We start from the raw sequence: 25949 nt of genomic DNA on the forward strand, positions 1-25949 counted from the left end.
GCTGGGACACCCCAAGGCCCTTCTCTGGAGAGGGACCTCATCATCAAAAGGCTCCAGTTGTAGACTGATGCTCTGCACGGAGCTGTAAGTCCACAGCCCATGTACTTCTGTACTCTGCTGGGTGACTAGCTGTCTTTCCTCTTGTTTGAGCAGAATCAGGGCCTGAATGCCAGCTACCCCAGGAAGCCCAGGACAAGGCAGAGAGCCATGTAAAGTCCCATGCTTGCCAGGCACAGTGGCTCAGGCTTGTAATCCCAACACTTTGGGAGGCCGAGGCGGGCGGATCACCTGAGGTCGGGAGTTCGAGACCAGCCTGGTCAACGTGAAATTTCATCTCTACTAAAAATACAAAAATTAGCCAGCATGGTGGTGGGCGCCTGTAATCCCGGCTACTCAGGAGGCTGAGGCAGGAGAATCACTTGAACCCAGGAGGCAGAGGTTGCAGTGAGCCGAGATCGTGCCACTGCACTCCAGCCTGGGTGACAGAGCCAGACTCCATCTCAAAAACAAAAAATGTCCCATGCCAGTGGTCCAAGCCTCACTGACCCCTAGCCACCCCTCCCCTCAGAAAAATAAAGGCTTGCCAAGCACGTTGGCTCACGCCTGTAATCCCAGCACTTTGAGAGACCAAGGTGGATGGATCACTTGAGTCCAGGAGTTCAAAACCAGCCTGGGTCATATGGTGAAACCCGAAAAATTAGCCAAGCGTGGTGCTGTGGGCCTGTGGTCCTAGCTACTCTGGAGACTGAAGTGGGAGGATTGCTTGCTTGAGGCTGGGAGGTAGAGGTTGCAGTGAGCTGAGATCTTGCCACTGCACTCCAGCCTGGGCAACAGAGCAAGATCCTGTCTCAAAGGGGAAAAAATAAATAAAGAAAAATAAAGACTTTGGGGCTGGCCAGACCAAACCATAGTCATAGTCTTGCTAACTGCCTCCGCCTTCCTGCCCTGTGCGACTAGAGGATGACTCGGGTGGAATGGTGGACCCTTGCTTCATCGTTCCCTTCCCCAGTGTGGCAGGGAGCCAGGAGCTTTATGACAACAGCTGGCCTCCCCCTTCCCTCCCTGTGCACCTGTTTGGGGCTAAAGGGAGTGGGGAGATGGCTGGAGCACAGTGCTCCTCCAGCCCAGGGTGCAGGATGCCTGGGGACAGGTGGCAGTGGACAGTCACTTCACTCCACTGACATCTGCTTCTGTCTCACCGTCCCTTTCTCCAGTTCCCAGGAACCCTGGGACGTCCCCCATGCCAACAGTTGGGAGCCAAGACAGAAAGCTGCCCAATTTCTTTCCCACTTGGCCTAGTTTTGTTTTGACTGAGGGGAGAGGCCCTTTCTCCAGGTGCGTCAGTCCACTGAGATCTGATATCTGGAGGGGACATTCTGGTGGGAATGGGATGGGCTCGAGCCCCTCCACGTCCCAGCTTTGAAGCCCACCCCAGACAAACACACGCTCACGCACACATCTATAGGTGAAGCAGCAGCTGCCCAGAGTTGGCTTGGGGGGATCTCTAGGCAGCCAGGGAAGCAGGGAGACAGTAACCCACCCAGCTGTCCCCAGCCCTCCAGCTGTCCCTGGCTTTGTAGGAGCAGCTGTCACCCAGCTCCCAAAAGGGTCAGGGGCAGAGGAGGCCCAGCAAGAGCTGGGGCTGCCCCAGGGAACAGGCTCACTCAGAAGTCATCGGAGGGGCCTTCTCTGCCCTGAACTGGTGGCCCCTTGGAGAGCTGGCTACAGCCACAGGTGCCCCAGCACATGGCCCTCCCCTCCTGCCTTCCCCCAGAGGCCATCACGCCTCCCCTTTCCGGGAAGGGTTGGGGATCCAACCACGTCTCCCCACCCCACAGACCTGTGGCCCAGATGTGCTGAGACTGCAGGGAGGCCACCGCGAGGGAGGGGGCGGGGGTGGTTTCCTCTGCCGCCTGCCGGCCCCAGCTCTTTCATGTTGCCGCCCTCCCCATCCCAGCCCGGAGCCCAGCAGCTGGGCCACTCCTGCCCCCTCCCTCGGCCTCACTCCCAGCTGTCTTTGGGGTGGGGCAGGGCAGCTGGGGAACAGCTGCAAGGCGGGAGCCTGGGGGGTAATGGGTGCCCCCTGCAACTGCCTGAAACGGTCTCTGGGCCAAGAAGGGAGTCTGAAGGTGGGGGTGGGGAGGGCAAGGCCTGGGGGATGATCAGCTCCACCCCCTCTCCCAGAGCATCTGGCCAGGAGACCCCAGCTCAAAGCACCCTCCCAGCTTCAAAGGGCACCCTGCGGTGGGAGGCAGGAGACAAGGGTGGGTGCCCTGACCCACTGAGTCAGCACCCCAGGGCCCCCTTCTCCAAGCTGAGACCCCCACATTCTAACCTCACCTCAGGGTTCTTACAGGCCCTGCTCACACTCTCCCACTCATCCTGTCATTGTCACCTTGGCCTTCCTAAGGCACCCTCATCTTCTCCCATCCGAGGGTGGGGGAGAACCAATTCAATTTGCAACTTCAGGACCCAGGACCCATCTAGCCACCTGGGGAGTTCCCTACCCCACCTCTGCAGCCTGTAAATTCTGTGGGGGAGGCGGCCCTGGAGAGAGGATCAGAGGCATGTCCTTCCCTAACCTCCCACTCCAGCCTGCTAAGAAATGGGAGCAGGGCTGACCCTACGAAAGTGTGGGGGGGTGAAGGAGCTGGAGTTGTGATCCCTAGGTATCCCCAGACAGACATCACCACACTACAGCTCCTCTTCTAAGGTATCCCAGCACTTTGGGAGGCTGAAGCATGAGGATCCCTTAAAGAGACCAGCATGAGCAATATAGGGACATCCTGTCTCTACAAAAAATTAAAATATTAGGCTGGGCGCAGTGGCTCATGCCTGTAATCCCAACACTTTGGGAGGCCAAGGCAGGCAGATCACTTGAGGTCAGGAGTTCGAGACCAGCCTGGCCAACATGGTGAAAGCCCCACTCTACTAAAAATAAAAAAAAAAATTATCTGGGCCGGTCATGGTGGCTCACTCCTGTAATCCCAGCACTTTGGGAGGCCGAGGTGGGTGGATCGCAAGGTCAGGAGATCAAGACCATCTTGGCCAACATGGTGAAACCCCGTCTTTACTAAAATACAAAAAATTAGCCGGGCATTGTGGCGCGTGCCTATAATCCCAGCTACTTGGGAGGCTGAGGTAGGGGGATCGCTTGAACCTAGGAGGTGGAGGTTGCAGTGAGCTGAGATCGCACCACTGTACTCCAGCCTGGGGACAGAGCAAGACTCCATCTCAAAAAAAAAAAAAAATTATCTAGGTGTGGTGGCAGGCGCCTGTAATCCCAGCTCCTGGGGAGCCTGAGGCAGGAGAGTTGCTTGAACTGGGGAGGTGGAGGTTGCAGTGAGCGAAGATCGCGCCATTGCACTCCAACCAGGGTGACAGTGCGAGACTCCATAACAAAAAAAAAAAAAGCCAGGCGTGGTGGCTCATGCCTGTAATTCCAGCACTTTGGGAGGCCGAGGCGGGCAGATCACGAGGTCAGGAGATTGAGACCATCCTGGCTAGCACAGTGAAATCTCGTCTCTACTAAAAATGCAAAAAATTAGCTGGGCGTGGTGGTGGGCACCTATAGTCCCAGCTACTTGGGAGGCAGAGGCAGTAGAGTGGCGTGAACCCAGGAGGCGGAGCTTGCAGTGAGCCGAGATCACGCCACTGCACTCCAGTCTGTGCGACAGAGATTCCTGTCTCAAACAAACAAACAAAGAAAAACACACACACACAAACAAAAAATTAAAAATTTAACCTGAGTTGCTGGCATGTGCCTGTGGTCCCAGCTACTCAGGAGGCTGAGGCAAGAGGATCACTTGATTGCTGGAGGATCCCTTGAGCCTCGGAGGTCAAGGCTGAAGCACCACTGAACTCCAGCCTGGGTGACAGAGCGAGACCCTGTCTCAAGTAAATATAATAAGATAAAGTAAAGTAAAATAAAATAAAAGCCTGGCATGGTGTCTTATGCCTGTAATCCCAGCACTTTGTGAGGCTGAGGTGGGCTGATCGCCTGAGGTCAGGAGTTCGAACCAGCCTGGCCAACATGGTGAACTCCTGTCTCTAATAAAAATACAAAAATTAGCAGGGCGTGGTGGTGGGTGCCTGTAATCCCAGCTACTCGGGAGACTGAGGCAGGAGAATTGTTTGAACCTGGGAGGTGGAGGTTGCAGTGAGCCGAGATTGTGCCACTGCACTCCAGCCTGGGTGACAGAGCAAGACTGCGACTCAAAAAAAATAAATAAATAAAATAGCCTCCCTGCATGTTTTTGGAAAATTCTTCCTTGGAGGAGCTTTAGAAACAGTGGTCTCCATAGGCCGGGCGCGGTGGCTCAAGCCTGTAATCCCAGCACTTTGGGAGGCCAAGACGGGCGGATCACGAGGTCAGGAGTTCGAGACCATCCTGGCTAACACGGTGAAACCCCGTCTCTACTAAAAAATACAAAAAACTAGCCGGGCGAGGTGGTGGGCGCCTGTAGTCCCGGCTACTCGGGAGGCTGAGGCAGGAGAATGGCCCGAACCCGGGAGGCGGAGCTTGCAGTGAGCTGAGATCCGGCCACTGCACTCCACCCTGGGCGACATAGCGAGACTCTGTCTCAAAAAAAAAAAAAAAAAAAAAAAAAAAAAGAAACAGTGGTCTCCAGAACCCAGATTCTGGTACTGGTTCTAGAATCCTCTGAATCCTGTTTCTTTTTGTTAAGAGGGCAAGGAATGAAATTGAGAGCACTCTTAGATTGTCGCTGTCTTTTTTTTTTTTTTTTTTTTTTTTTTTGTGGAGACGGAGTCTTGCTCTGTCTCCCAGGCTGGAGTGCAGTGACGCAATCTTGGCTCACTGCAAGCTCTGCCTCCCAGGTTCATGCCATTCTCCTGCCTCAGCCTCCTGAGTAGCTGGGACTACAGGCGCCCGCCACCACGCCCGGCTAACTTTTTTGTAGTTTTTGTAGAGACAGGGTTTCACCGTATTAACCAGGATGATCTCAATCTCCTGACCTCGTGATCGGCCCACCTCAGCCTCCCAAAGTGCTGGGATTACAGGCGTGAGCCACTGCACCCGGCCCTAGATTGCCTCTGTCTTATACTCTGTGCAGAAGAGCTGGGGCGGGGCCTGGGGTTCGGGCTCTTCCAGGGCTAAGATTCCAGAATCTTCTTTGGAGACTGGGAGGAATGGGAAATACTTCACAGTATGGGGCAGAGTCTGCTAGGGTTGGGGGGGATCTGCATGGACCAGGAAGGGGCTGGTCCCGAGAACATGAGCTTCTTCCTTCAGTTTCTGTCGTTCTTTCCCAACTCTCTCTCCTTCCACCTGAATCCCAAAGTCTGTCTTCCCTTCCAGGATAGCATGTGTTCCAACTCTGCTGGAATTCCTGCACAGCCCACAACCTCAGGATGTCACTGTCACAGTGAAAGTCCTTCCACATAACCAATAGAAAGCTGATGGATAGGCCGGGCGCGGTGGCTCAAGCCTGTAATCCCAGCACTTTGGGAGGCCGAGACGGGTGGATCACTAGGTCAGGAGATCGAGACCATCCTGGCTAACACGGTGAAACCCCGTCTCTACTAAAAAATACAAAAAACTAGCCGGGCGAGGTGGCGGGCGCCTGTAGTCCCAGCTACTCAGGAGGCTGAGACAGGAGAATGGCCCGAACCCAGGAGGCGGAGCGTGCAGTGAGCTGAGATCCGGCCACTACACTCCAGCCTGGGCGACAGAGCGAGACTCCGTCTCAAAAAAAAAAAAAAAAAAAAAAAAGAAAGCTGATGGATAGAGCTCTGGTCTCTACCATATCTATTCTCTCTCTTTTTTTTTTTTTTTTTTTTTGGAGACAGTCTTGCTCTGTCATCCAGGCTGGAGTGCAGTGGCCTGGACTTATCTCAGAGCTCTGCACTAGGGGGGTCTTCGAATGTTTCCTTCACGAGAGACCAGTTTTCTTTCATTGTTGTGTGGTTAATGCCTCTCAACTGTAGCAAACTGGGATATTTATGACTTCTCCTTGCACCAGATATTCAATAATTGGCTCTTTCTTGAGGGAGAACCCATCTGCTCTGTGATATAGATTTTTTTTGTTATTATTATTTACACTGAGGCAAGCAGGGGGTGATATGTGAGGTGGTATGCAGCTTGTAGCATGGGGGCTTAGAGATGGCACAGAATGGCCGGGCGCACTGGCTCATGCCTGTAATTCCAGCACTTTGGGAGGCTGAGGCCGGTGTATCACCCGAGGTCGGGAGTTCAAGACCAGCCTGGCCAACATGGTGAAACCTCGTCTCTATTAAAAGTACAAAAATTAGCCAGGAGTGGTGGCAGGCGCCTGTAATCCCAGCTACTCAAGAGGCTGAGGCAGGAGAATCATCACTTGAACCTGGGAGGTGGAGGTTGCAGTGAGCTGAGATCACACCACTGCACTCCAGCCTGGGTGACAAGAGTGAGACTTTTGTCTCAAAAAAAAGAAATGGCACAGAATTCCATCTCAGAAGTAGAATGCGGTGAGGGGTGTTCCAAGAACTGAGTGTAAGGGTGGTGTGAACTTCTGGTCCACCTGGAAAAAAAACAGCAGTGAATCATTTGACATCTAAATGTCCTGGGCTGGGCGTGGTGGCTCACGCCTGTGATCCCAGCACTTTGGGAGGCTGAGGCAGGCGGATCACCTGAGGTCGGGAGTTTGAGACCAGCCTGGCCAACATGGTGAAACCCCATCTCTACTAAAAATACAAAAATTAACTGGGCGTGGTAGTGGGCATCTGTAATCCCAGTTACTCAGGAGGCTGGGGCAGGAGAATCGCTTGAACCCGGGAGGCAGACGTTGCAGTGAGCCAAGATCGCATCATTGTACTCCAGCCTGCATGACAAGAGTGAAACTCCATCTCAAAAAAATACATAAATAGGGCCAGGCTCGGTGGCTCACGCCTGTAATCCCAGCACGTTGGGAGGCCAAGGCGGGTGGATTACGAGGTCAGGAGATCGAGACCATCCTGGTTAACATGGTGAAACCCCGTCTCTACTAAAAAATACAAAAAATTAGCCGGGTGTGGTGGCGGGCACCTGTAGTCCCGGCTACTTGGGAGGCTGAGGCAGGAGTATGGTGTGAACCTGGGAGGCAGAGCTTGCAGTGAGTTGAGGTAGCGCCACTGTACTCCAGCCTGGGTGACAGAGCGAGACTCCGTCAAAAAAAAAAAAAAAAAAAAAAAAAAAACAACCCCATAAATAAAAATAAATGTCCTGGCTGCCTGGTTGTGAATTGGATGTTGCCATCAGACACTATCCATGTGGACGCCTGCTGCAGGGCACTGAGCTGGGAGGGGGCATGAATGCAAATGGGCAGCTTGTGGCCTAAGAGGGACTTACCAGCCACACCAAATGCCAGTCCCGCCCGCTGCAGCTCCCCAGTCTCCACCCAGCACACCATATACTGGAAGTCAGTCCGCCCACAGCCTGTGTGCTTCCATGCCCCACTGGCTTCAGACTTGCTGACCCCTCTACCTGGGCTGACTCTCTAGCCTCAAAGTCTCACCTCTGTGCAGCCCTCCTGGCCCCGCCCCCTCTGCAGAGAGTGGCTAAGGGGTAATGAGACGATGTATGTGAGTGCCAGATCTGGTGCTGGCATAGGCGACCTTCAGGCCACCGCAGCTATCACAATGTTTATGTTCCTTTGGGCCAGCCATACTCCCATGCACTTTGCTCCCTCACTTTGGATTTTAACTAATTGTGGTTCACAGGTTAGGTTGCAAGCTGCCTGGCTTAATGTCCAACTAGCCTGTGAATGCCTGGAGGACGTGAATGTGAATCAGCTCTGATTTTTTTTTTTCAGAGCCTAGCACAGTGCCTGTATGTTTGTTTAATTAATTCATTCAGCCATTAAGTCATTATTGAGCTCCTTCTTGTGCCAGGCATTCCTTCAATGTCAGGGATATAGCAGTGAACAAAACAAACTCTGCCCTCTTGGAGCTGATCGTCTGTGGGGAAAAGCTAGACAATCAGCCCTAAAGAAGTCACCATGAGAGGCCGGGCATGGTGTCTCACGCCTGTAATCCTAGCACTTTGAGAGGCCAACGCGGGCGGATTGCCTGAGCTCAGGAGTTTAAGACCAGCCTGGGCAACACGGTGAAACCCTGTCTCTACTAAAAATACAAAAAAATTAGCCAGGCATGGTGGCGCATGCCTGTAGTCCCAGCTACTCGGGATGCTGAGGCAGGAGAATTGCTTGAACCCAGGAGGTGGAGGTTGCAGTAAGCTGGGATCACACCACTGCACTCCAGCCTGGGCGACAGAGTGAGACTCCATTTCCACAAAAAAAAAAAAAAAAAAAAAAAAAAAAAGTCACCATGAGGCCGGGCACAGTGGCTCACACTTTGGGAGGCCAAGGTGGGCAGATCACCTGAGGTCAGGAGTTCAAGACCAGACTGGTCAACATGGCAAAACTCCGTCTCTACTAAAAATACAAAAATAGCTGGGCATGGTGATGCATGCCTGTAGTCCCAGCTACTTGGGAGGCTGAGGCAAGAGAATCACTTGAACCCAGGAGGCAGAGGTTACAGTGAGCCGAGATTGTGCCACTGCACTCTGGCCCGGGCGACAGAGCAAGACTCTGTCTCCAAAAAAAAAATAATAATAAGGCTGGGCGCAGTGGCTCCACATCTTAAAGTGTAATCCCAGCACTTTGAGAGGCTAAGGCGGGCAGATCACGAGGTCAGGAGATCGAGACCATCCTGGCTAACACAGTGAAACCCCATCTCTACTAAAAATACAAAAAATTAGCCGGGTGTGGTGGCGGGCGCCTGTAGTCCCAGCTACTCGGGAGGCTGAGGCAGGAGAATAGTGTGAACACAGGAGGCGGATCTTGCAGTGAGCAGAGATTGCGACACTGTACTCCAGCCTGGGTGACAGAGCGAGACTCCATCTCAAAAAAAAAAAAAAAAAAAAAGCCTGTAATCCCAGCAGATCACCTGCGGTCAGGAGTTCGAGACCAGCCTAAACAATATGGTGAAACCCTGTCTTTACTAAAATACAAAATTAGCTGGGCATGGTGGCGCATGCCTGTAGTCCCAACTACCTGGGAGGCTGAGGCAGGAGAACTGCTTGAACCTGGGAGGCGGAGGTTGCAGTGAGCCGAGATCGTGCCACTGAACTCCAGTTTGGGCGGAAGAGCAAAACTCCGTCTCCAAAAAAACAGAAAAGAAAAAGAAACTGAGGCATGGAATGTTCCTTCTATGTGCTAGGTATGTGAAACTCCATCTCAAAAAAAAAAAAAAGGCAAACAACAAAAAAAACAAGTCACCATGAGTTGGTGATAAGCACAGTCCAGGAAGGCAAAGCAGGTTGGGGACACGGGGGATGCCAGGAGGGGAGGGGGTATGGAAGTGTTTATAGGGAGGACTGGGCAAAGTCTGGTTCAGGAGATGGGAAACCTCAAGAATGTTGGGGGGCAAGATCTGGGGGATACTTGGAGCAAGAGTGTTTCTGGCAGAGAGAACCAGCACAAAGGCCTCCGGCAGAAACTGTTGTTTCAGGAACAGTCAGGGGGCGAGGGCAGCTGGAAAGAGTTGGGGGTGGGAGAGAGCAGCGAGTGATGAGGTCAGACAAGCAGTGAGGGGACAGGGCTCAGGCCATGGGAGGGGTTTTGCTTCTGCTCAGGAGATATTTGCTGGATGAAGAGTTTCACAGGGAGAGGGTTAGAGGGTACCCGGCTGTCCTCTTAGGGAGGTAGGACTTGAAGCATGCCCTAAAGGATGGGAAAACTCAAAAGAGGGGGCAGACATCCCAGGGAGGAGGTCGCTGTGAACACAGGTGGGAAAATGAAATTGTGGGGATTATGCTTGGGGGAGTAGTGAGCAGAGATTTGGGCACAAAAGCTGTGTGGAGTCCATGGCTGATAAGTCCATTAAAAAGGTTTGGGGTCAGATCAGCAGGGCCTTGAATAACAGGGTAAATGGTTTGGCTTGAGGGACCCACAGCAGCAGGGCCTCTGAAGGCATCTGAGCAGGGGACTGCATTTTAATAATGGAACTAACCCCTCGAAGGAGGAGCAGGCAGGGGAGTCCAGACCAGGCTGGGAGGCAGTGGGAGGGCCAAGGGAGAGACAGGTGGGATTCAGGGTACACCCTCAACCCAGTCTAAGGAGCGGGAAGGCGGGTGGCTGGGTGTCCAGGTCCTGCTGCTCAGCTAAGGGATGGAAGCCTGGATTAAGCCTTCCCCTTCCCTGCCAGCTAGCCATGGGCCCCCGAGTCAGCAGAAAATCCCGGCTCCAGGGAGGAGGCGGCGTGGAGCCAGAAGCTGCTGAGGGAGCACTGGCAGCAAGATGCCATTGTACATCCGCAATCAAGATGCTTCAGAGGAAATCAAAGCACCAACTGGGGAAATGATGTGTGCACTCTCTTTCTCTCAAACACACATACAAACTTCTGCCTCCAAAATGGGTCAAGTGAAGGCTGTGGGCGTGGGTTGGGGAGGGAGGGCTGGGAGAAGTGAGGGCCTGGGAGCCCGGGAGCAGGCTGGGCCCTGGTGCCCACTCACCCTCCTGGCATAGGGGATGGCAGCAGCTGCAGGGTGGGGCGGGATGTGAGGATAAATATACACCTCCCATGCATATGGATCATGCTCACAGCTGCCCTCCTTGCTTAGTGTTCATTAGGACCAACTGTTTCAGGAGCAGTGGCAGGCGGGTGGGAGAGGGTGAGGTACCCATTCACAGACTGGGGGTAGGGGGGCTGCCTGCAGCTGTGCAGATGCCTCCCCCACTGCCTGGATCAGCATCTCAGCCCCTGAATGCCCCTTCCTCCCGCTTTCTCTTCTCCCGACCTGCTGCTATGCCAGATCTGGAGGTCTCAGGGTGGGAAAGGGGCCTGGGACATGAGTGAGGATGAAATCCAGGCTGCATCCCCATAGGAGCTGGGGAGAGTGAGGGGAGAGTTGGGCTGGATTGGATCCCTTGGTCCAGGATGGGCTGTTGTTTACAAACCAAAGCTTCTTATCCCCTTCTTCCTAGAAGCCATCTGTAGCATTCCAGCAGGAAAACGGCTTTGGCACTGTCCTCTGGAGGCTCAAGGGAAGCCCCATTCCTATGTGACAGCCCTAGACCAGGCTTGCTCTGTGCCTCCAAAGGGAATCCAAGGGGGCTGAGGTTGGTGGACCAGCATCATTCTGCAGGATTCTGACGTCCTGGCAGCAAGGAGGGCTAGGGAAGGAGAATGCTGGCCTCCAACCCGGGAGCAGGTGCTCCAGGTGGGCCTGGGCCTGGGCTCGGGGAGAGTGCTGAAATGCAGGCCCAGGGAGGGGTCTGGCTGGTGTCACAGGCAGGGCCAAATGTAGCTATATAGCTTGTGCCCTACCCAAGGGAACTGGCTGAGGGGTCTGCAGCTGGTGCCACGCCTTGTACTCTGGTGTGGGGCGTCATCTCCCACATGGGTCAGTGGTGGTCTGGGTGACAGGCCTCTCTAGTGTTAGGAACATGGCCAAGAGGAACTGCCTGCGGACAGAGCCCGTGTGTCTCCTATGGTCAGCTCTTTCTCCTCCTGCTCCAGCGGTCCGAGGCGGCTCCTAGGGCTGCACTTCCAGGGGGCTGGCACAGGGGCTTCTGAGCCCTGGGTGGGAGTGGAGGCAGCTGATCTCAGGCCAGAGCCCCAACGGCAACAGCCTCCCCAGGCCCTTTTCTTGGTTGTAAGGGTGGGGCTGGGCACTTCCTGCCCACTCTACTGGTGGCATCCAGAGCAGCAGCTGACTCTGGGACCCCAGGGCAGGGTCTTCCGGATCCTGAAAACAGGGTGAGTGGCAAGGAGCGAGGGCCACCTCTTGCCTACCTCCCTGGGGTGGCATCATGGAATAAAATGGGCTTTCAGCAAGTGTGCTGGCAGGAATCGCAGTCAAGCCATTTCCTAGCTGTGTGACTCTGGGCAAGTGACTTAACCTTTGTGAGCCTTGGTTTCGTCATCTGGGAACTAGGGACAGTAAACGGCTATCTGGTAGGGCCAATCAAAGGATGAGACCCACTAATGACTCAAAGGAGAAGCAGTTGGCTTAGCTAAATGGGATTCCGCCTGCAACCCTGTACCTCTCAGCTTCAGGTATCCAAGCAAATTTTCCCTGCCCCCTCCTGGACGCAGCTTGCTCTCTGTAGTCCTGTCATTAATATTTCATTTCTTTAGCAAAGGCTTTTTGTCCCTGGGACACTGCTATTCACTCTGGAGGAGAAACCGCTCCGTGCAGAAGGATTCCTTAGCTCCTTTTCTGACAGCAGAGCATTACGAGCCAAAAGCAAACAGGTATTGTGGTATGAATCTGGGACCCAGCAGTGAAACAAGCCTGGGTTCAAATCCTGACTGCCCAGTTCTTCCTGTGGGATCATGGACGAGTGATTCGAATTCTATGAGCCCCATCCCCATACTGTGAATGACAATATCTACAGTTAACAGTGTCTTTGCGAGGATTAAATAAGATAACTGTGAAGTACCTGGTGCAAGTGGCTACCTCCTTAACTCTTTTCCCCTGGTCTGACACTGCGGGGGCCTGGTTGTTTGCCGCACTTCCACGCCTGTGTGTGGCTGGTTCTGGACACACACACACACACACACCAGTGCTGGACCAGCAGAATGACTGCAGGGAGCCAGGGCTCTCTTTCTTTCCTTCCTGCCCCTGCTCCTGGTGGCTGCAGCTTCTCTTGTGTTCTGCAGTGTTGGAAAAGGAAATTACAGAACAGATTGCAATTAAGGGGGATGAGGGGGAGACAGGGACAGAGGCCCTGAGATGCAGCTTGACTGAGCGCTAAACTGTGTTTGCACCTGGAGTCAATCAGGAGCCTCTGATAAGAGCCTTTCCCACTTACAAATCTAATAGCAGGAGGTGTGGTTGGGGTGGCCCTGGGAGTCCCGAAGGGAGGGGGCTGCTGGCCTTGAAAGTCACAGAGCCACATGGGAGGGAAGGTGGGAGGCAGAGGTCTTGGGGGCCTGGGAAGGTCTGGACTCCAGACTTTCTGCCAGCTGTTATATTTGCTACCATTGATTTAGCACCTACTACTCACTGTACGGACATCTCATCTCATCCTCTTGACAACTGCACAACATGATTATTGCCTAATTTTGAAGATAAGAAACTGAGGGCCAGGCACTGTGGCTCACACTTTATAATTCCAGCACTTTGGGAGGCCAAGGCGCGTGGATCACCTGAGGTCAGGAGTTCAAGACCAGCCTAGTCAACATGGTGAAACCCTGTCTCTACTAAAAATACAAAAATTAGCTGGGGATGGTGGCACATGCCTATAATCCCAGCTATTCGGGAGGCTGAGGCAGGAGAATCGCTTGAACCTGGGAGGTGGAGGTTGCAGTGAGCTGAGATTGTGCCACTGAACTCGTTTGGGCAGAAGAGCGAAACTCTGTCTCCAAAAAAACAGAAAAGAAAAAGAAACTGAGGCATGGAATGTTCCTTCTATGTGCTAGGTATTGTCCTAGATCTAGGCACTTTGTTTACATGAGATCTCTTTTAAATCTCCCTATGCTGGCCTAGTCAACATCAAAATGCTGGGATTACAGGCGTAAGCCACGTGCCCAGCTACACTTTTTAATTGTACTGCACTGTCCCTTTTTTGGGCAGGGAGTGCTGGGAAGGGTTTTGCCAGATTTATCAAAACAAAACCAAAAAGCTAGGATGACCAGTTAAATTTTAATTTAAAATAATGCATTTTTTGAGTGTTATACTGATGTCCCAAATATTGCATGGGATATACTTGAATTAAAAATTATTCATTGTTTATCTGAAATTCAAGTTTAACTGAATGTTCTGTAATGTATCTGGCAACCCTAATTCTTCTTTCTCCTGCTTCCAGCTACCAGCTAGTTCTGCCCACAGCTTGCTCTTTAAAGGCTGGGCGCGGTGGCCCACGCCTGTAATCCCAGCACTTTGGGAGGCCGAGGCGGGCAGATCACGAGGTCAGGAGATCGAGACGATCCTGGCTAACATGATGAAACTCCATCTCTAGTAAAAATACAAAAAAACCCCAAAAGTTAGCCGGTGTGGTGGCGGGCACCTATAGTCCTAGCTACTAGTGAGGCTGAGGCGGGAGAATGGCATGAACCCGGGAGGCGGAGCTTGCAGTGAGCTGAGATTGTGCCACTGCACTGCAGGCTGGGCGACAGAGTGAGACTCCGTCTTAAAAAAAAAAAAAAAAAAAAAATTAGCTAGACATGGTGGTACATGCCTCTAGTCCCAGCTACTTGGGAGGCTGGGTTGGGAGGATGGCTTGAGTCCAGGAGGTTGAGGCTGCAGTGAGTTGTGACTGTGCCACTGCACTCCAGCCTGGGTGACAGAGTGAAATCTGTCTCAAAAACACAAAACATACACACACGCACAAATGGTGAGGCCCTGTGGGACCAGCTGTGCTGCTGTGTCTCTAGCCTGATGAAGGGACAATGAACTCTTCTGCTCCAGAGGGCAGAGCCCGGGACAGCTGCCAACTCTGCACCTTCCATGTAACACTGGGCAGGTCTGTTCCCTCTCGGAACCCTCTGTAAATGGAAGATCCAGTATTAGGTACTATGTAACTGCAAGTCTCCCTGCAGGCCCTAACTTTGCTAATTATTTCTTCTCCCTTTTTCCTGTCTGTCGGGCTGGACCTGGCCAAGGATGAAACCCAGTCTATGGTTGTGCTGTGTGAGCAGAGGACATGCAACACCTGGGGCAGGGAACCCAGGGGAGCAGTGCTTGTCAGAGGCTGAGGGGAGGAGGCTGGGCAGAAGGAGCACTCAGAGGCTGGGGGCTGAGGCTGCTGGGAAATGAGCCACTGACAGATTTTTTTTTTTTTTTTGCGATGGAGTTTTGCTCTTGTTGCCCAAGCTGGAGTGCAATGGTGTGACCTCAGCTCACTGCAACCTCCGACTCCTGGGTTCAAACAATTCTTCTGCCTCAGCCTCCCAAGCAGCTGGGATTACAGATGCAAGCCACCACGCCCGGCTAATTTTGTATTTTTAGTAGAGACAGGGTTTCACCATGTTGGTCAGGCTGGTCTTGAACTCCTGACTTCAGGAGATCTACCTACCTTAGCCTCTGAAAGTGCTGGGATTACAGGCGTGATCCGGCCCTGCCATTGACTGTTTTTATTCTCCAGAGGCGGCAGCTTGCTGAGCATTCAGACCCAGGCTCCCAGCCCCACCTGCACTGAAAGGCTCTGTGATTTCAGGCAAGTTCCTGAACTGGGGCAAGTGCCTCAATTTCCTCCGCTGCAAAGGGGAACTAATGCTTACCATGATGTATCTAAAGTGCTCCGCACGTAGGAGGGGCTTAATGAAGGGCTATTATTGCTATTGTTGGTATCCTATTTTATACATATATCCTTCTGGAAAAAACCTCTTGAAGAAAGCTAACCCCTGAAAGGACAAACACATTTCAGGCCCTCTCTGAGCTTCGGCAAAGAACACAACACATTCCAGGCTGCCTTCGTTCCAGCTAAATTTTATTTGTCGGATTTTTGACAGACGTCTAAATTATACATTGAGTTTTCCACATGACCAAACACCACGTCTCTTCCTTTGATTATCATTTTCAAAAGGGATTATAAAAAAAGAACCTTTTGATGGATCAGACTGAACCCTGAAACCACATGGAGTGCAGAGCTAAAAATAAAAGGAAGTAAGAACTGGTCCCCGAGAAGGAAAGGAAAGGGAAATCAAAGCAAACTCGGACGGGAATGGAGAGACGAGTCCTGGTGAGGGTGACATGGTGTCACCCTCCGGGCCAGGCCGGATAAGGAGCGGCCAACAGTGAGGGTGGGGCGCAGAGTGGCACAAAAATAGCCACTACTTTAGTCCAGAGGGGAATAAAGAAATTTGTCAAAAGCCAGGAGAGAGAAGTGGAGACGGAGGGAGGGAGGAAGGAAGGGGGCAGGACCGTGTCCTCCCAGCAGCCGTGGGAGCTTCGGACTCCTTTAACCCTGGCACATTTCTAACCGCCGGCATAATCGCTGACTTTCAGCTGTGCACCGACATGTTCCCCAGCTCAGCCCACATCAATGACACCCTTGTTTCCATAGTAACCAAGGGAGAGTGAAGGGGAAAGGGTGTGTTGCACTGGGTGCAGGGAATCCAGCCAAAAGCAGCCACACGGGGTAGGTCGGGAGGAGGGGAGGACTCCAGTTTTTCCCACAACTGGCTTGAGCACATATCAGGAGCGCACCCCCAGGCCTCGCCCGCCCTCCGGCCTCCAGCCCTCTCCCCCGCACATTCAGATGCAATTGTGTGCAGGGCAAAAGTCTCGCTAAGACTCACTGGGGACGGGACCAGGAGAAAAGGGGTCTCCCCTTTCCAGCTTCAAATTCTGTCTTCTGGTCAGGGGGCAGGAGTGGGCAGGGAAGAGGCAAGAGGGCTTTAAAAAGCATTTTGTTTTTAAATGGGAGCTTTCAAACTCTGCCTTTTTCAGGCTTCTCTCATCTACCCCAGAGCCCCAGGAGGGTTCAAAAGGGCTCAAAGGGAAGATGAAAGCGTGTGACATCTGCAGTGTCTCTATGTCTCTGCAGCTGAGGAGCAAATCAGAACATTTACAGAGGCCGTTATCAGAGGAGTGGCTTCTGCCTGCTAGCAGAGGCCTTGGGAGGGCTCTTTAAAACAGTCCCCTAAGTTGGTAGTAAAAGAACAAAAATATTTTACAGACCCTCCACCGCCAGAGTCAAAGTTCCATAGTGCAGTGTTCCAAAATTGCAGACCTCCAAGCAGGCATTTTGCCCCTCAGATAACTTGTCCCTGATGAACTATTCGGAAGAAAAAACAATTTTCAAGTGCTAGAGCCACATTTGCAGCCTAGTAGAAGGGGGATTTCTGATTTCTTATAATTCTGTGTTGCCTCTGTTCAAAGTAGGAGAGGAGCTTGGGTGAGCCAGAGAAGCCAGTGGAGGAGGTTGCAGAGAGCAGCTAGCTCTGCGGTTTAAAAAAACCCCTCACTTTCTTTTGTTTTGCAAGTCCTTACAGGTCTGTCCACAGCAACTCCAGGACACCTTTTCACGGCTGGCTTTGTTAATGACTTTCACGCCAGACCGCTTTTGAAGCTGGCTATGCCTCAGTCTCTGCTGCATACTCTTAGCCAGAAAAAGCTGGGTACCGAGGGCCAGGGGCTGCAGTGGCCCCTTCAGTCTGCTCACATGCCCTGATGGGCTTGGGAAGGGCCACCTCCCAGGATGAGAAGGCAGCTGGCCCCCAGGGACCCACCAGTCACTGGACAGTCTCTTATTCATTCTCTGAAAACCCCTGAGCTCAGGCACCAGAACAGAGTTTAATTCAGCAGCTGGGCAATGCTCTGGCCTGTTTCCCCATGTTTGAAGCTGAGGATTTCTGAGGCTCAGGAAAACGAGCTCGTTTTGCAATGAGGGGCAGGAGAAATGTTCTGCTATTCCTCTCCAATCAATCAACAGAGGACAGACATTCTGCTGCAGAGAGGCAGAGGAGCCCAGCAGCTGGGGTGACTCTGGCTTCCCTGGACACGACCCCTGCAGTCACACGTACACCCATGTCCTTCCCAGCAGCAAACCCTCTCCAGCCAGGAGCATCCCACACCACCAAGTTGCCAGCACTGTAAAAATTGATCTCTCTAAAAATCGATCTGCCTGGCTTTTCTCAGTGGAGCAGGTTCATGGTAAAGCTGCATTTATTTCTAAAATCTGATAGCAGCAGCCTATTGTGATCGTTTAAACACAGAATTCTTTGAGCTTTTGAAATCCCATCTATAGGATGGCCACAGAGAAGCCAGCTAATCTCAGAGTCGGCTGCTCACTGCTCCACTGAGCTGGAGAAAGCCTGTTTACGCTAGCCTGAGCCCTCGATGTGAGAGCTTTTTAAGGACCTTGTAATTTTTCTGGAATTAAACCTCCCACCTCTCCTTACATTCCAGATGTCATTACAGTCAAAAGTCATAAGAATTTGCTTCTCTGTGTGGCTGGCTGGGGCGGGGGCGGGGGCAGGGGTGGGTGGGATGGGGTATGTTTCTGTAGTGACTTGTCTGCAAGAAAGGTTTTTTTTTTTTCTTTTTTTTTCTGTCCAAAGAGTGAGGATTACATACGTAGTCTCTGACCTGCGAGACGATGGGATAGTTTAATTATCTGCCTTTTCTCCCCCCACCCCCACCCAGCAGCTTCCTGCCGGACAGACTGAAGCCTGGCTGGGCTGGTGATGGTAAAAATCACTGACAGCAGCAGCAAACACTGTCTGTGGTTTCAAAACCATGGAGGGAATGCAAGGGACGGGTCAGTAAATAAATGAACTCAGCAAAGCTGCTTCTTCCTCTTTTCTTTTTTTTTTTTTTTTTTTCGAGAGGAAAAAAAAGCCCACTGGAATTGTCTAAACTGCAATGCAATCTCTTGCTCATTTAAAAGATCTCATTTTCTAATCATGTGCTTTGAGACATTTAATACTATTTCAATTATGCAGAGGAAATAATATAATTCCTTTATTTGAAAAATGATACTGAACCTCAGAGATCAGTTAAATCTACTGCTGGAATGGGGATTCTTTCTAAACTGTGTTGTTCCCTCTCTTCAAACAGCTGTAGCTGTACAGATGGAAAAACATTTGGTCAGAAAGCAGCAAATTAGTGTTTTTCAGGACCGAATTCGGCTCCCGCAGCTCCTGCGTCTCCATTCGTCTAGATTTTATTTCTTCTTTGCATTGACATTTTTGCAGACCCAGTTCATGCCATCCTTTGAGGGAAATGGGCAGAGAAAGGCAGTGTTAGTTGTAAGAAAAGTGCCACACGCTCCAGCCTGGAGGGGTGGGCGAGGGGGGGGTCCCAGGCCCTCCCTCCCAGACCGCCAGCTTTAAGGAGTTTGCTTGGTTCAGGGGCCCACCTCGGTGACCAAGGATAGTGACCTCCCAGGAGGAGGAGGAGGAGGGAGGTCTCTGAGAGCACAAGAGGGAGATGGGAGGGGGAATGCCCAGCGCCTGAACTTGAGATGGGTCCTCAGGAACTCCCTCTGAAAAAATAAACACATCTGCCTGCATCCAAAGCCTGACTGAGGAGCTATCAGGAACGATTCCAGCCATTTTTGGCTTTTTCTAAAAGCTGACCTTTGCTAGGGCATTAAATTCAATAAGCCACCCTTCTGGTGCCCCAGTGTGTTTACAGTGTGACAGTGTACACTTGGGTTAAATTAAATTTCTTTTTGGAAAAACAAACCCACTGCAGTGAGTGTTGAGAGTCACACACCAGGGCGATGTGCATTTACTTCTCTTCCTGCAGCACTTCAGATAGGTTTAAAAGGGTCTGGCCCGCTTCTTATAGCTTTAAGCACCAGCATCCAGAGGGACTGGGGAGAAGGTTCCCTTAAAGGCACAATGGGCCGGGCGCGGTGGCTCAAGCCTGTAATCCCAGCACTTTGGGAGGCCGAGACGGGCGGATCACGAAGTCAGGGGATCGAGACCATCCTGGCTAACCCGGTGAAACCCCGTCTCTACTAAAAATACAAAAAACTAGCCGGGCGAGGTGGTGGGCGCCTGTAGTCCCAACTACTCGGGAGGCTGAGGCAGGAGAATGGCGTGAACCCGGGAGGCGGAGCTTGCAGTGAGCTGAGATCCGGCCACTGCACTCCAGCCTGGGCGGCAGAGCGAGACTCCGTCTCAAAAAAAAAAAAAAAAAAAAAAAAAAGGCACAATGACCTTGAAAGCGCCCTCTCTTAGAAGGCTGCAGAGGGACCCAGGTAAAAACCACACAATGCCTACAGCCACCTGGCAGGCGGCACAATTCCTATGGATGCCAGGCCTGTCAGAGGTGAACTCCTTCCCAACCCTCTTTGGAGCTAGCCCTGGACACTGCCCTTCCCTAGAGTCTCCCCAACCTTCAAGAGTGTGTAGAGTTTCCTCAGAAGCCCAGAACAAAATCCAAGGCAGCTGCTGCCACGAGTCCTTCCCCTTGCATCCGTAACAGAGGCTCACAGAGGTCCCAGCTACATCTGCACACATCAGCCATACTGGACACGCCACCGAGTCCCACATTTCCTGTGGCCATGGATCTAGCTGCTGAACCTGAACAGCTGAGACAGCTTACAGTAATAAATATCAGCTGACACCCTTGGCCATTCGGAACATTAATCCCATAAACAATACATCACTGCAAAACAACCAGCAGGCATCCTCTCCCCCAGCGCATCTGACCGTCACCTGAATTTACAGTGATTACAACTCCGCCAGTTGCTGTCAGTGCACTTGGGCAGCAGAACCAGATAATCTGACGGCTGTCCCAGAGCCGACCTCTGACCTTTGCCAAGATGAGGCCGCGGTGCAGAAAGCCTGAAGGTGGACAGCACCTGGCGGCAGCAGGGGGAAGGGCAGAGGAATGCTGAGGTGGGAGAAAGGGGGAATCCAAACGCATCTCTAATTACAACGGGGTCAGCTACTAACTCTGAGAAGCTAAGGGCAATTTTAAGACCATTTTATGAAAAGGATTAATTTAAAGAGAAGCATGTTTAATTTTAGTAGCTAATTGGTTTCCAGGAAGAAAAAAAGATCACCTGCCAAGAGACAAAAAGATTTTACAAATAAAAGAGGGATGAATAAGATACGCATCTTCTCTCGGCTGGGAAGCTGAATAGATTGGCACTTACATGGCACTTTCCACCTTCAGGGGCTCGCACAAGCACTCCAAGGTGGGCACCTCTCCTCTATGGAGGCTCGCAATCAAACCATCTTCTCAGAGAAATCAAGGACAGTGTGCCCACACTATGTGAACAGCGCTTTGCCTTTTTCTTGCTTTACGGCTGATTAAGGAGAGATTATTGCATGTAACTGAACATGAATGCAGGCAAAGAGATAGGAAAAATATTTACTCAGCTGCAAGAGCCCAAAGCAGAAGGTGGAGGGTGCGGGGTGGTTTTATGCCGGGTCTCTGTTATGGAGGCAAAGGAGGGTTCAAACGGCAGAGCCCTGCTGAGGGGCAGTGTCTGGTGTCTCCAGATGCCTGTGAGGACCAGCCGTGGTGAAGTCCTTCCAGCCACTGTCCTGCCAACAGAGGGCGCGTGGAGGCCAGTCCCTGCCAGCTGACCCCCAGCCTGGGCCCCTGCGGCTGCCGCTGCCGCTGCAACCCTGAGTGTGGGAAGCACAGGGAGTGTAAACACAGGCCCCTCTAATCTGAAGCGGCTAGGGTTTGGGGAGTGGCATCTTTCTTGTGCTAGCCAGAAGAGAACTGGGCTGGAAGTGGGAGGGGAGGGAAGGGGAGGCATTGGCCAACAGTGGTACCTCCTCAATCACGTGGCCATGGATCTAGCTGGGGCAAGCTTTGTCAATCACATTGGGGCAAGCTTTGTCAAGCTGCCTCCTGGAAAGGAAAGGCAATGGTGGTGCCCAAGCTCGCCCAGGGGAGGCTCCCATCAGACTTGCTGGAGGTTATATTCCCAGAACCTAACATGATGTCTAGCCCACAGCCCACTTAATTCACATCTTTTAAGTCAATCCTTGTAGAAGCCTGTGAAGTAGGTACTAGTGTTATTTCTCTATCACAGCTGAGGAGATGAAGGCACAGGACAGAGCAGGGCAAGGGCAAGCTGTGGTGCCCAGCATGGTGCTCCAAAGCTGCTTACCAGTTCTCCATGGATGTGGGTACCTGCCAGGTGAAGGGCTCTGCCCCAAGCTTAGAGAGGAGCTGGGAAGCACCCTGAAGACAGGAAAGGGAGGAATTCTAGTTTTATCCTCCTCATGACTTCCGCTGAACGCAGGGGCCTGAGACTGGAGTAGCCCCAGCCAAGCCTCCCTGCAGCTCTGATAGTGCCAGAGGCTGCTATGGGCCATTCAGTTCTCAAGATTCCTGGGCTGTGGGTATCTGTGTGTGCAGAGGCCTGGCTATCTACCTGGCTGCACAATCCTCACATATTAACCATCCACCCAGACCACCACCTCCAGTGGAAATGCTACATTTAGGGACAACATACTTGCAAGAGGAGGAACCTTCTGCTTCTCATGTTTAAATAAATGTTCCACACTACTCTTGCTTTCATCTGGCAAGGAAGGTTTTTTTTTGTTTTTTTTGAGACAGAGTCTTGCTCTGTCGCCCAGGCTGGAGTGCAGTGGCATGATCTCAGCTCACTGCAAGCTCTGCCTCCCGGGTTCACGCCATTCTGCCTCAGCCTCCCGAGTAGCTGGGACTACAGGCGCCCACCACCATGCCTGACTAATTTATTTGTAATTTTAGTAGAGACAGGGTTTCACCGTGTTAGCCAGGATCGTCTCAATCTCCTGACCTCATGATCTACCCACTTTGGTCTCCCAAAGTGCTGGGATTACAAGTGTGAGTCACGGTGCCCAGCTTTTTTTTTTTTTTTTTTTTTTAACAGACAACTGAGAAAAGGTGATCATTTACTTGAAGTAGGTTACTGCTCTGCTTCTAAAGAAGGAAGTGAACTCATAGGTTTGTTTAATGGTTGAACTTTTTTTTTTTTTTTTTGAGACGGAGTCTAGTTCTGTCGCCCAGGCTGGAGTGCAGTGGCGCGATCTCGGCTCACTGCAAGCTCCACCTCCCGGGTTCACGCCATTCTCCTGGCTCAGCCTCCCGAGTAGCTGGGACTATAGGCGCCCACCACCGTGCCCGGCTAATTTTTTGTATTTTTAGTAGAGATGGGGTTTCACTGTGATCTCGATCTCCTGACCTCGTGATCCGCCCGCCTCGGCCTCCCAAAGTGCTGGGATTACAGGCGTGAGCCACCGCGCCCGGCTAATGGTTGAACTTTTATTGTTAAAACCTGGTTTGACCAATTTTCTGCACATTTGATCTTCATTATGGGGATGACAATCTTACGGTATGAATAGTCCTCCCTTCCTTCCTTCCCCGGACCCTCCCCTGACCAATCTTGCTGAAACTGAATTTGAATTGATTACCTTCAGTTCAATAACAGAGACTAAAGAAAGACATGGAATTTCAAATAATGAGCTTTGTTTGGCCTCCTAGAGAGGAAATACAGTTCCCAATGTCACAATATTATTCTCTCCTATAACCACTAGGAGAAACAGCAGGCCGCCCCTAAGCATACGGGGGAAACTCACTCCTCCCAGAGCTCTGCATCCCAGAAGTTAAGGTGTACTGCTTCTTTCCAAGGGAAGAGTGGTCTCTGACTACGCTGCTCTCTTAAATTTGATCTCTGTACATTGCATCCATCACCGCTCAGTAGTTGGAAGGAAGCGGTGGCAGCCATGGCTGGGTGGGCCTGGTTTTTAGAGCCATGCTGGTTACGTGGTCACAGCAGTAACTGCTTTAAGATGACGAGGTGCTCAGATCCTTGCTGAGCAATGCAGCGTACCCCATTGTGCCATCAGGCCCCCACGGTCAAGGAGCAGTTGGATGCTGCGTACATCAAATATGGCTCGCTGTTTTTTTTTCTGGTGACAAACGGTATTGCACCAGAGAGGTAGCAAAATCAAATGTCCTGAGACTGCTTTCTTAGTCTCCAGAAAGGTTTGAAAATTTAAAAATAAACCTGAGGTCTGACTCACTGGTAATAAGCAGTTCCATATATACCTGGAGTCAATAACAACTGATGCCAGGCCTAGAAAAAAGTGGTAAATGTTGTTTTTCAAAATACTGGGGCCAGGCGTGGTGGCTCACACCTGTAACCCCAGCACTTTGGGAGGCCAAGGCAGGCGGATCACCTGAGGTCAGGAGTTCGAGACCAGCCTGGCCAACATGGTGAAAACTCGTTGCTACTAAAAAAAAAAAAAATACAAAAAATTAGCCAGGCGTGGTGGTGGGCGTCTGTTATCCCAGCTACTCAGGAGGCTGAGGCAGGAGAATCACTTGAACCCAGAAGGTGGAGGTTGCAGTGAGCCAAGGAAGGTTGTGCCATTGCACTCTAGCCTGGGCAAGAAGAGCAAAACTCCATCTCAAAAAAATAAAATAAAATAAAATTCTGTGGCATATTAGGGAGAAGTCCTCCAAATCAAGGAAAATGAAGCAAAACCAAGAAATGGGAGAGTGAGCATTTAGTGTTCCTCCGGAGGCTGACTCGGGGATGGATTACAGCTCGGTGCTCGGACTACTCATGGCCCCTTCTGTGGACACAAGGCAGCTGAAAGCCTATGTGACCTGCTCATGGCTCCTGTCTTCAGGAGGAGGAGAGGGACGTCGGGCAGACATTACAAGAAAAGGTGAGCATGAGGGGGTGGCCTGGAGAGCAACACCCAGGGCACGATCTGCTGGCTCAAGGCTATGGGAGGAGGCAAGTCTCTGTGGTGACCATGGCCAGAGGTCAGGTTAAAACTTCGGATCTCTGCTTTAAGAGGAAATTCAAAGCCAGTATCATTTTAATTACACACCACACACACACATGCACACTCGCAGTATTTTAGAGAGAAACTGTCTTCAAATGCCTGAAACTATAACAGCAGGAAGAGCTGTGGTTTGGGGTTCAAATTCAGGTCTGCGGGTGGAGGAGGGATGGATTTCTCGATACCTTTCTCTGGCCCTAAGCCAGATCCTTTGTTCACTATTTTCTAGACACCAAAGGGGGAAAAAAAAAGACTGAGAGTCCCAGTGCGAATATTTCATCCTAGGAGGGGCCTTGGCAACTTGGGCCTGACCTCGAGGGTGCAGAGTGACACTTCCTCCATGTTGATAATGGAGTCTAGCTGAGGAAGGTTTTGGTTCTCCCTCCCAGATATGTTTCAGTTTCTCCTCTTTCCGCTTTCATCCACTTGACATAACTAGGTCTCTCCTCATCACTCCCCTGGACAGTGGGCCTCCTGGCAGGGCAGAGTTTCTGAGATTGAGGATCTCCTTCCACTTCTCGTGCCCTTTACCTACTCTCTGCTCCTGATGGTCTCCCACGAAAACCTGCTTTAATTATATGATGGGCTGGCTTCGCAGTCAGCGCCAATCAGGAAAAGAAACCCTGGGTCCATCCTCTCTCAGAAGTCAGTTTCCACACCTGAAGCAGGGGCTGGTGAACAACACGTGGTATTTCCCACCCCTGTAACGGCTTCGTATGTGCTGCCTTCAGGACACCAGGTGGAATGGGACCCTGAAACCCATCCCAGGAATCACTAACTTTCTTTTCTTTTTTTCTTTTTTTTTTTCTGAGGTGGAGTCTCGCTCTGTCGCCCAGGCTGGAGTGCAGTGACGCGATCTCAGCTCACTGCAAGCTCCGCCTCCTGGGTTCACACCATTCTCCTGCCTCAGCCTCCTGAGTAGCTGGGAATACAGGTGCCTGCCACCTTACCCGGCTAATTTTTCTGTATTTTTAGTAGAGACGGGGTTTCACCGTGTTAGCCAGGATGGTCTCGATCTCCTGACCTCGTGATCCGCTCGCCTCGGCCTCCCAAAGTGTTGGGATTACAGGCATGAGCCGCCGCGCCCAGCCAGAATCACTAACTTTCATAGTCCCAAATCATGTGTTTAAGCTACTCCACTAATGAGAAGTGATGTACCTGCCCTACTTCATCCACAGAGGGGCGTGGCTCGCCATCTAGCAGCTCCGTGGCTGTTTCCCTAACTCGCCCCCGTGAGGCTATTATTTAGCAGTACAAGACAGGTCTCTCAAATATGTTTTGATTAAACACGTACAATGTATGTGTCTGTCTTTAAACACTTGAAACTGCAACAGACATTCCAGGTCTTTTTGGTTATTTTTAAACCTTTGTATATTTTCTTTCAGAGTCGTTAGAATCAGATGTCACCTGATTTGCCTATTTAGAGCCTAATCATTTGGGCCAGCTTTTGGGGAGGTGGGGTGGGGTGGGATGAGGAGGAAAAAAAATAGGAATTTAGGGCATTTCAGTAATTATTGCACAGTTTTCATGTTTGAAAGTGAACCTCAAACCATTAGATCTTAATGATATTTTTCTAGTAAAGTCTTTCAATTTTAGAATATTTTTAGCCCTAATAAATAAAAATCACTAAAGGCCTGTACTTCAACTAAGCAATGCTGGAAAGGAATTCCACTTAAGTGACTCTTTTTAAGGCAAAAACCAGGAAGCTGGTGTGTGGACAAGAGCTTGGGTCGGAGGCACCACCTAAGGGAGGCATATGG

The 25949-nt window shown here is 51.5% G+C and overlaps 3 protein-coding genes across 15 annotated transcripts in view; 1 reads left to right on the forward strand and 2 right to left on the reverse strand.

Annotated features, from left to right (window-relative positions):
- CUEDC2 (CUE domain containing 2) overlaps positions 1-25949 on the reverse strand; it is a 335540-nt gene that overhangs the window by 239672 nt on the left and 69919 nt on the right. Inside the window, exon 1 of one of the 4 annotated variants that reach the window (XM_050804195.1) lies at positions 23243-23252. The exons of the other annotated variants lie outside the window; for them this stretch is intronic. The gene's annotated coding sequence lies outside the window, so the exon portion shown is untranslated. Of the gene's footprint in view, positions 1-23242; positions 23253-25949 lie in introns of those variants that run through there. 4 annotated transcript variants of the gene reach the window in all.
- Positions 1-25949, forward strand: part of BORCS7 (BLOC-1 related complex subunit 7) — a 228286-nt gene that overhangs the window by 8611 nt on the left and 193726 nt on the right. The window contains exon 1 of one of the 2 annotated variants that reach the window (XM_050804216.1): positions 18728-18731. The exons of the other annotated variant lie outside the window; for it this stretch is intronic. The gene's annotated coding sequence lies outside the window, so the exon portion shown is untranslated. Of the gene's footprint in view, positions 1-18727; positions 18732-25949 lie in introns of those variants that run through there. 2 annotated transcript variants of the gene reach the window in all.
- Positions 18368-25949, reverse strand: part of ARL3 (ADP ribosylation factor like GTPase 3) — a 537289-nt gene continuing 529707 nt past the window's right edge. For all 9 annotated transcript variants that reach the window (XM_050804209.1, XM_050804208.1, XM_050804213.1 and 6 more), the window contains exon 7: positions 18368-18644. In XM_050804209.1, coding sequence (XP_050660166.1) covers positions 18597-18644 — 48 coding nt within the window. In that variant the 3' untranslated portion in view covers positions 18368-18596. The remainder of the gene's footprint in view (positions 18645-25949) is intronic.

Source organism: Macaca thibetana, chromosome 9 (assembly GCF_024542745.1).
Source record: "Macaca thibetana thibetana isolate TM-01 chromosome 9, ASM2454274v1, whole genome shotgun sequence".
Lineage (NCBI taxonomy): Eukaryota > Metazoa > Chordata > Mammalia > Primates > Cercopithecidae > Macaca > Macaca thibetana.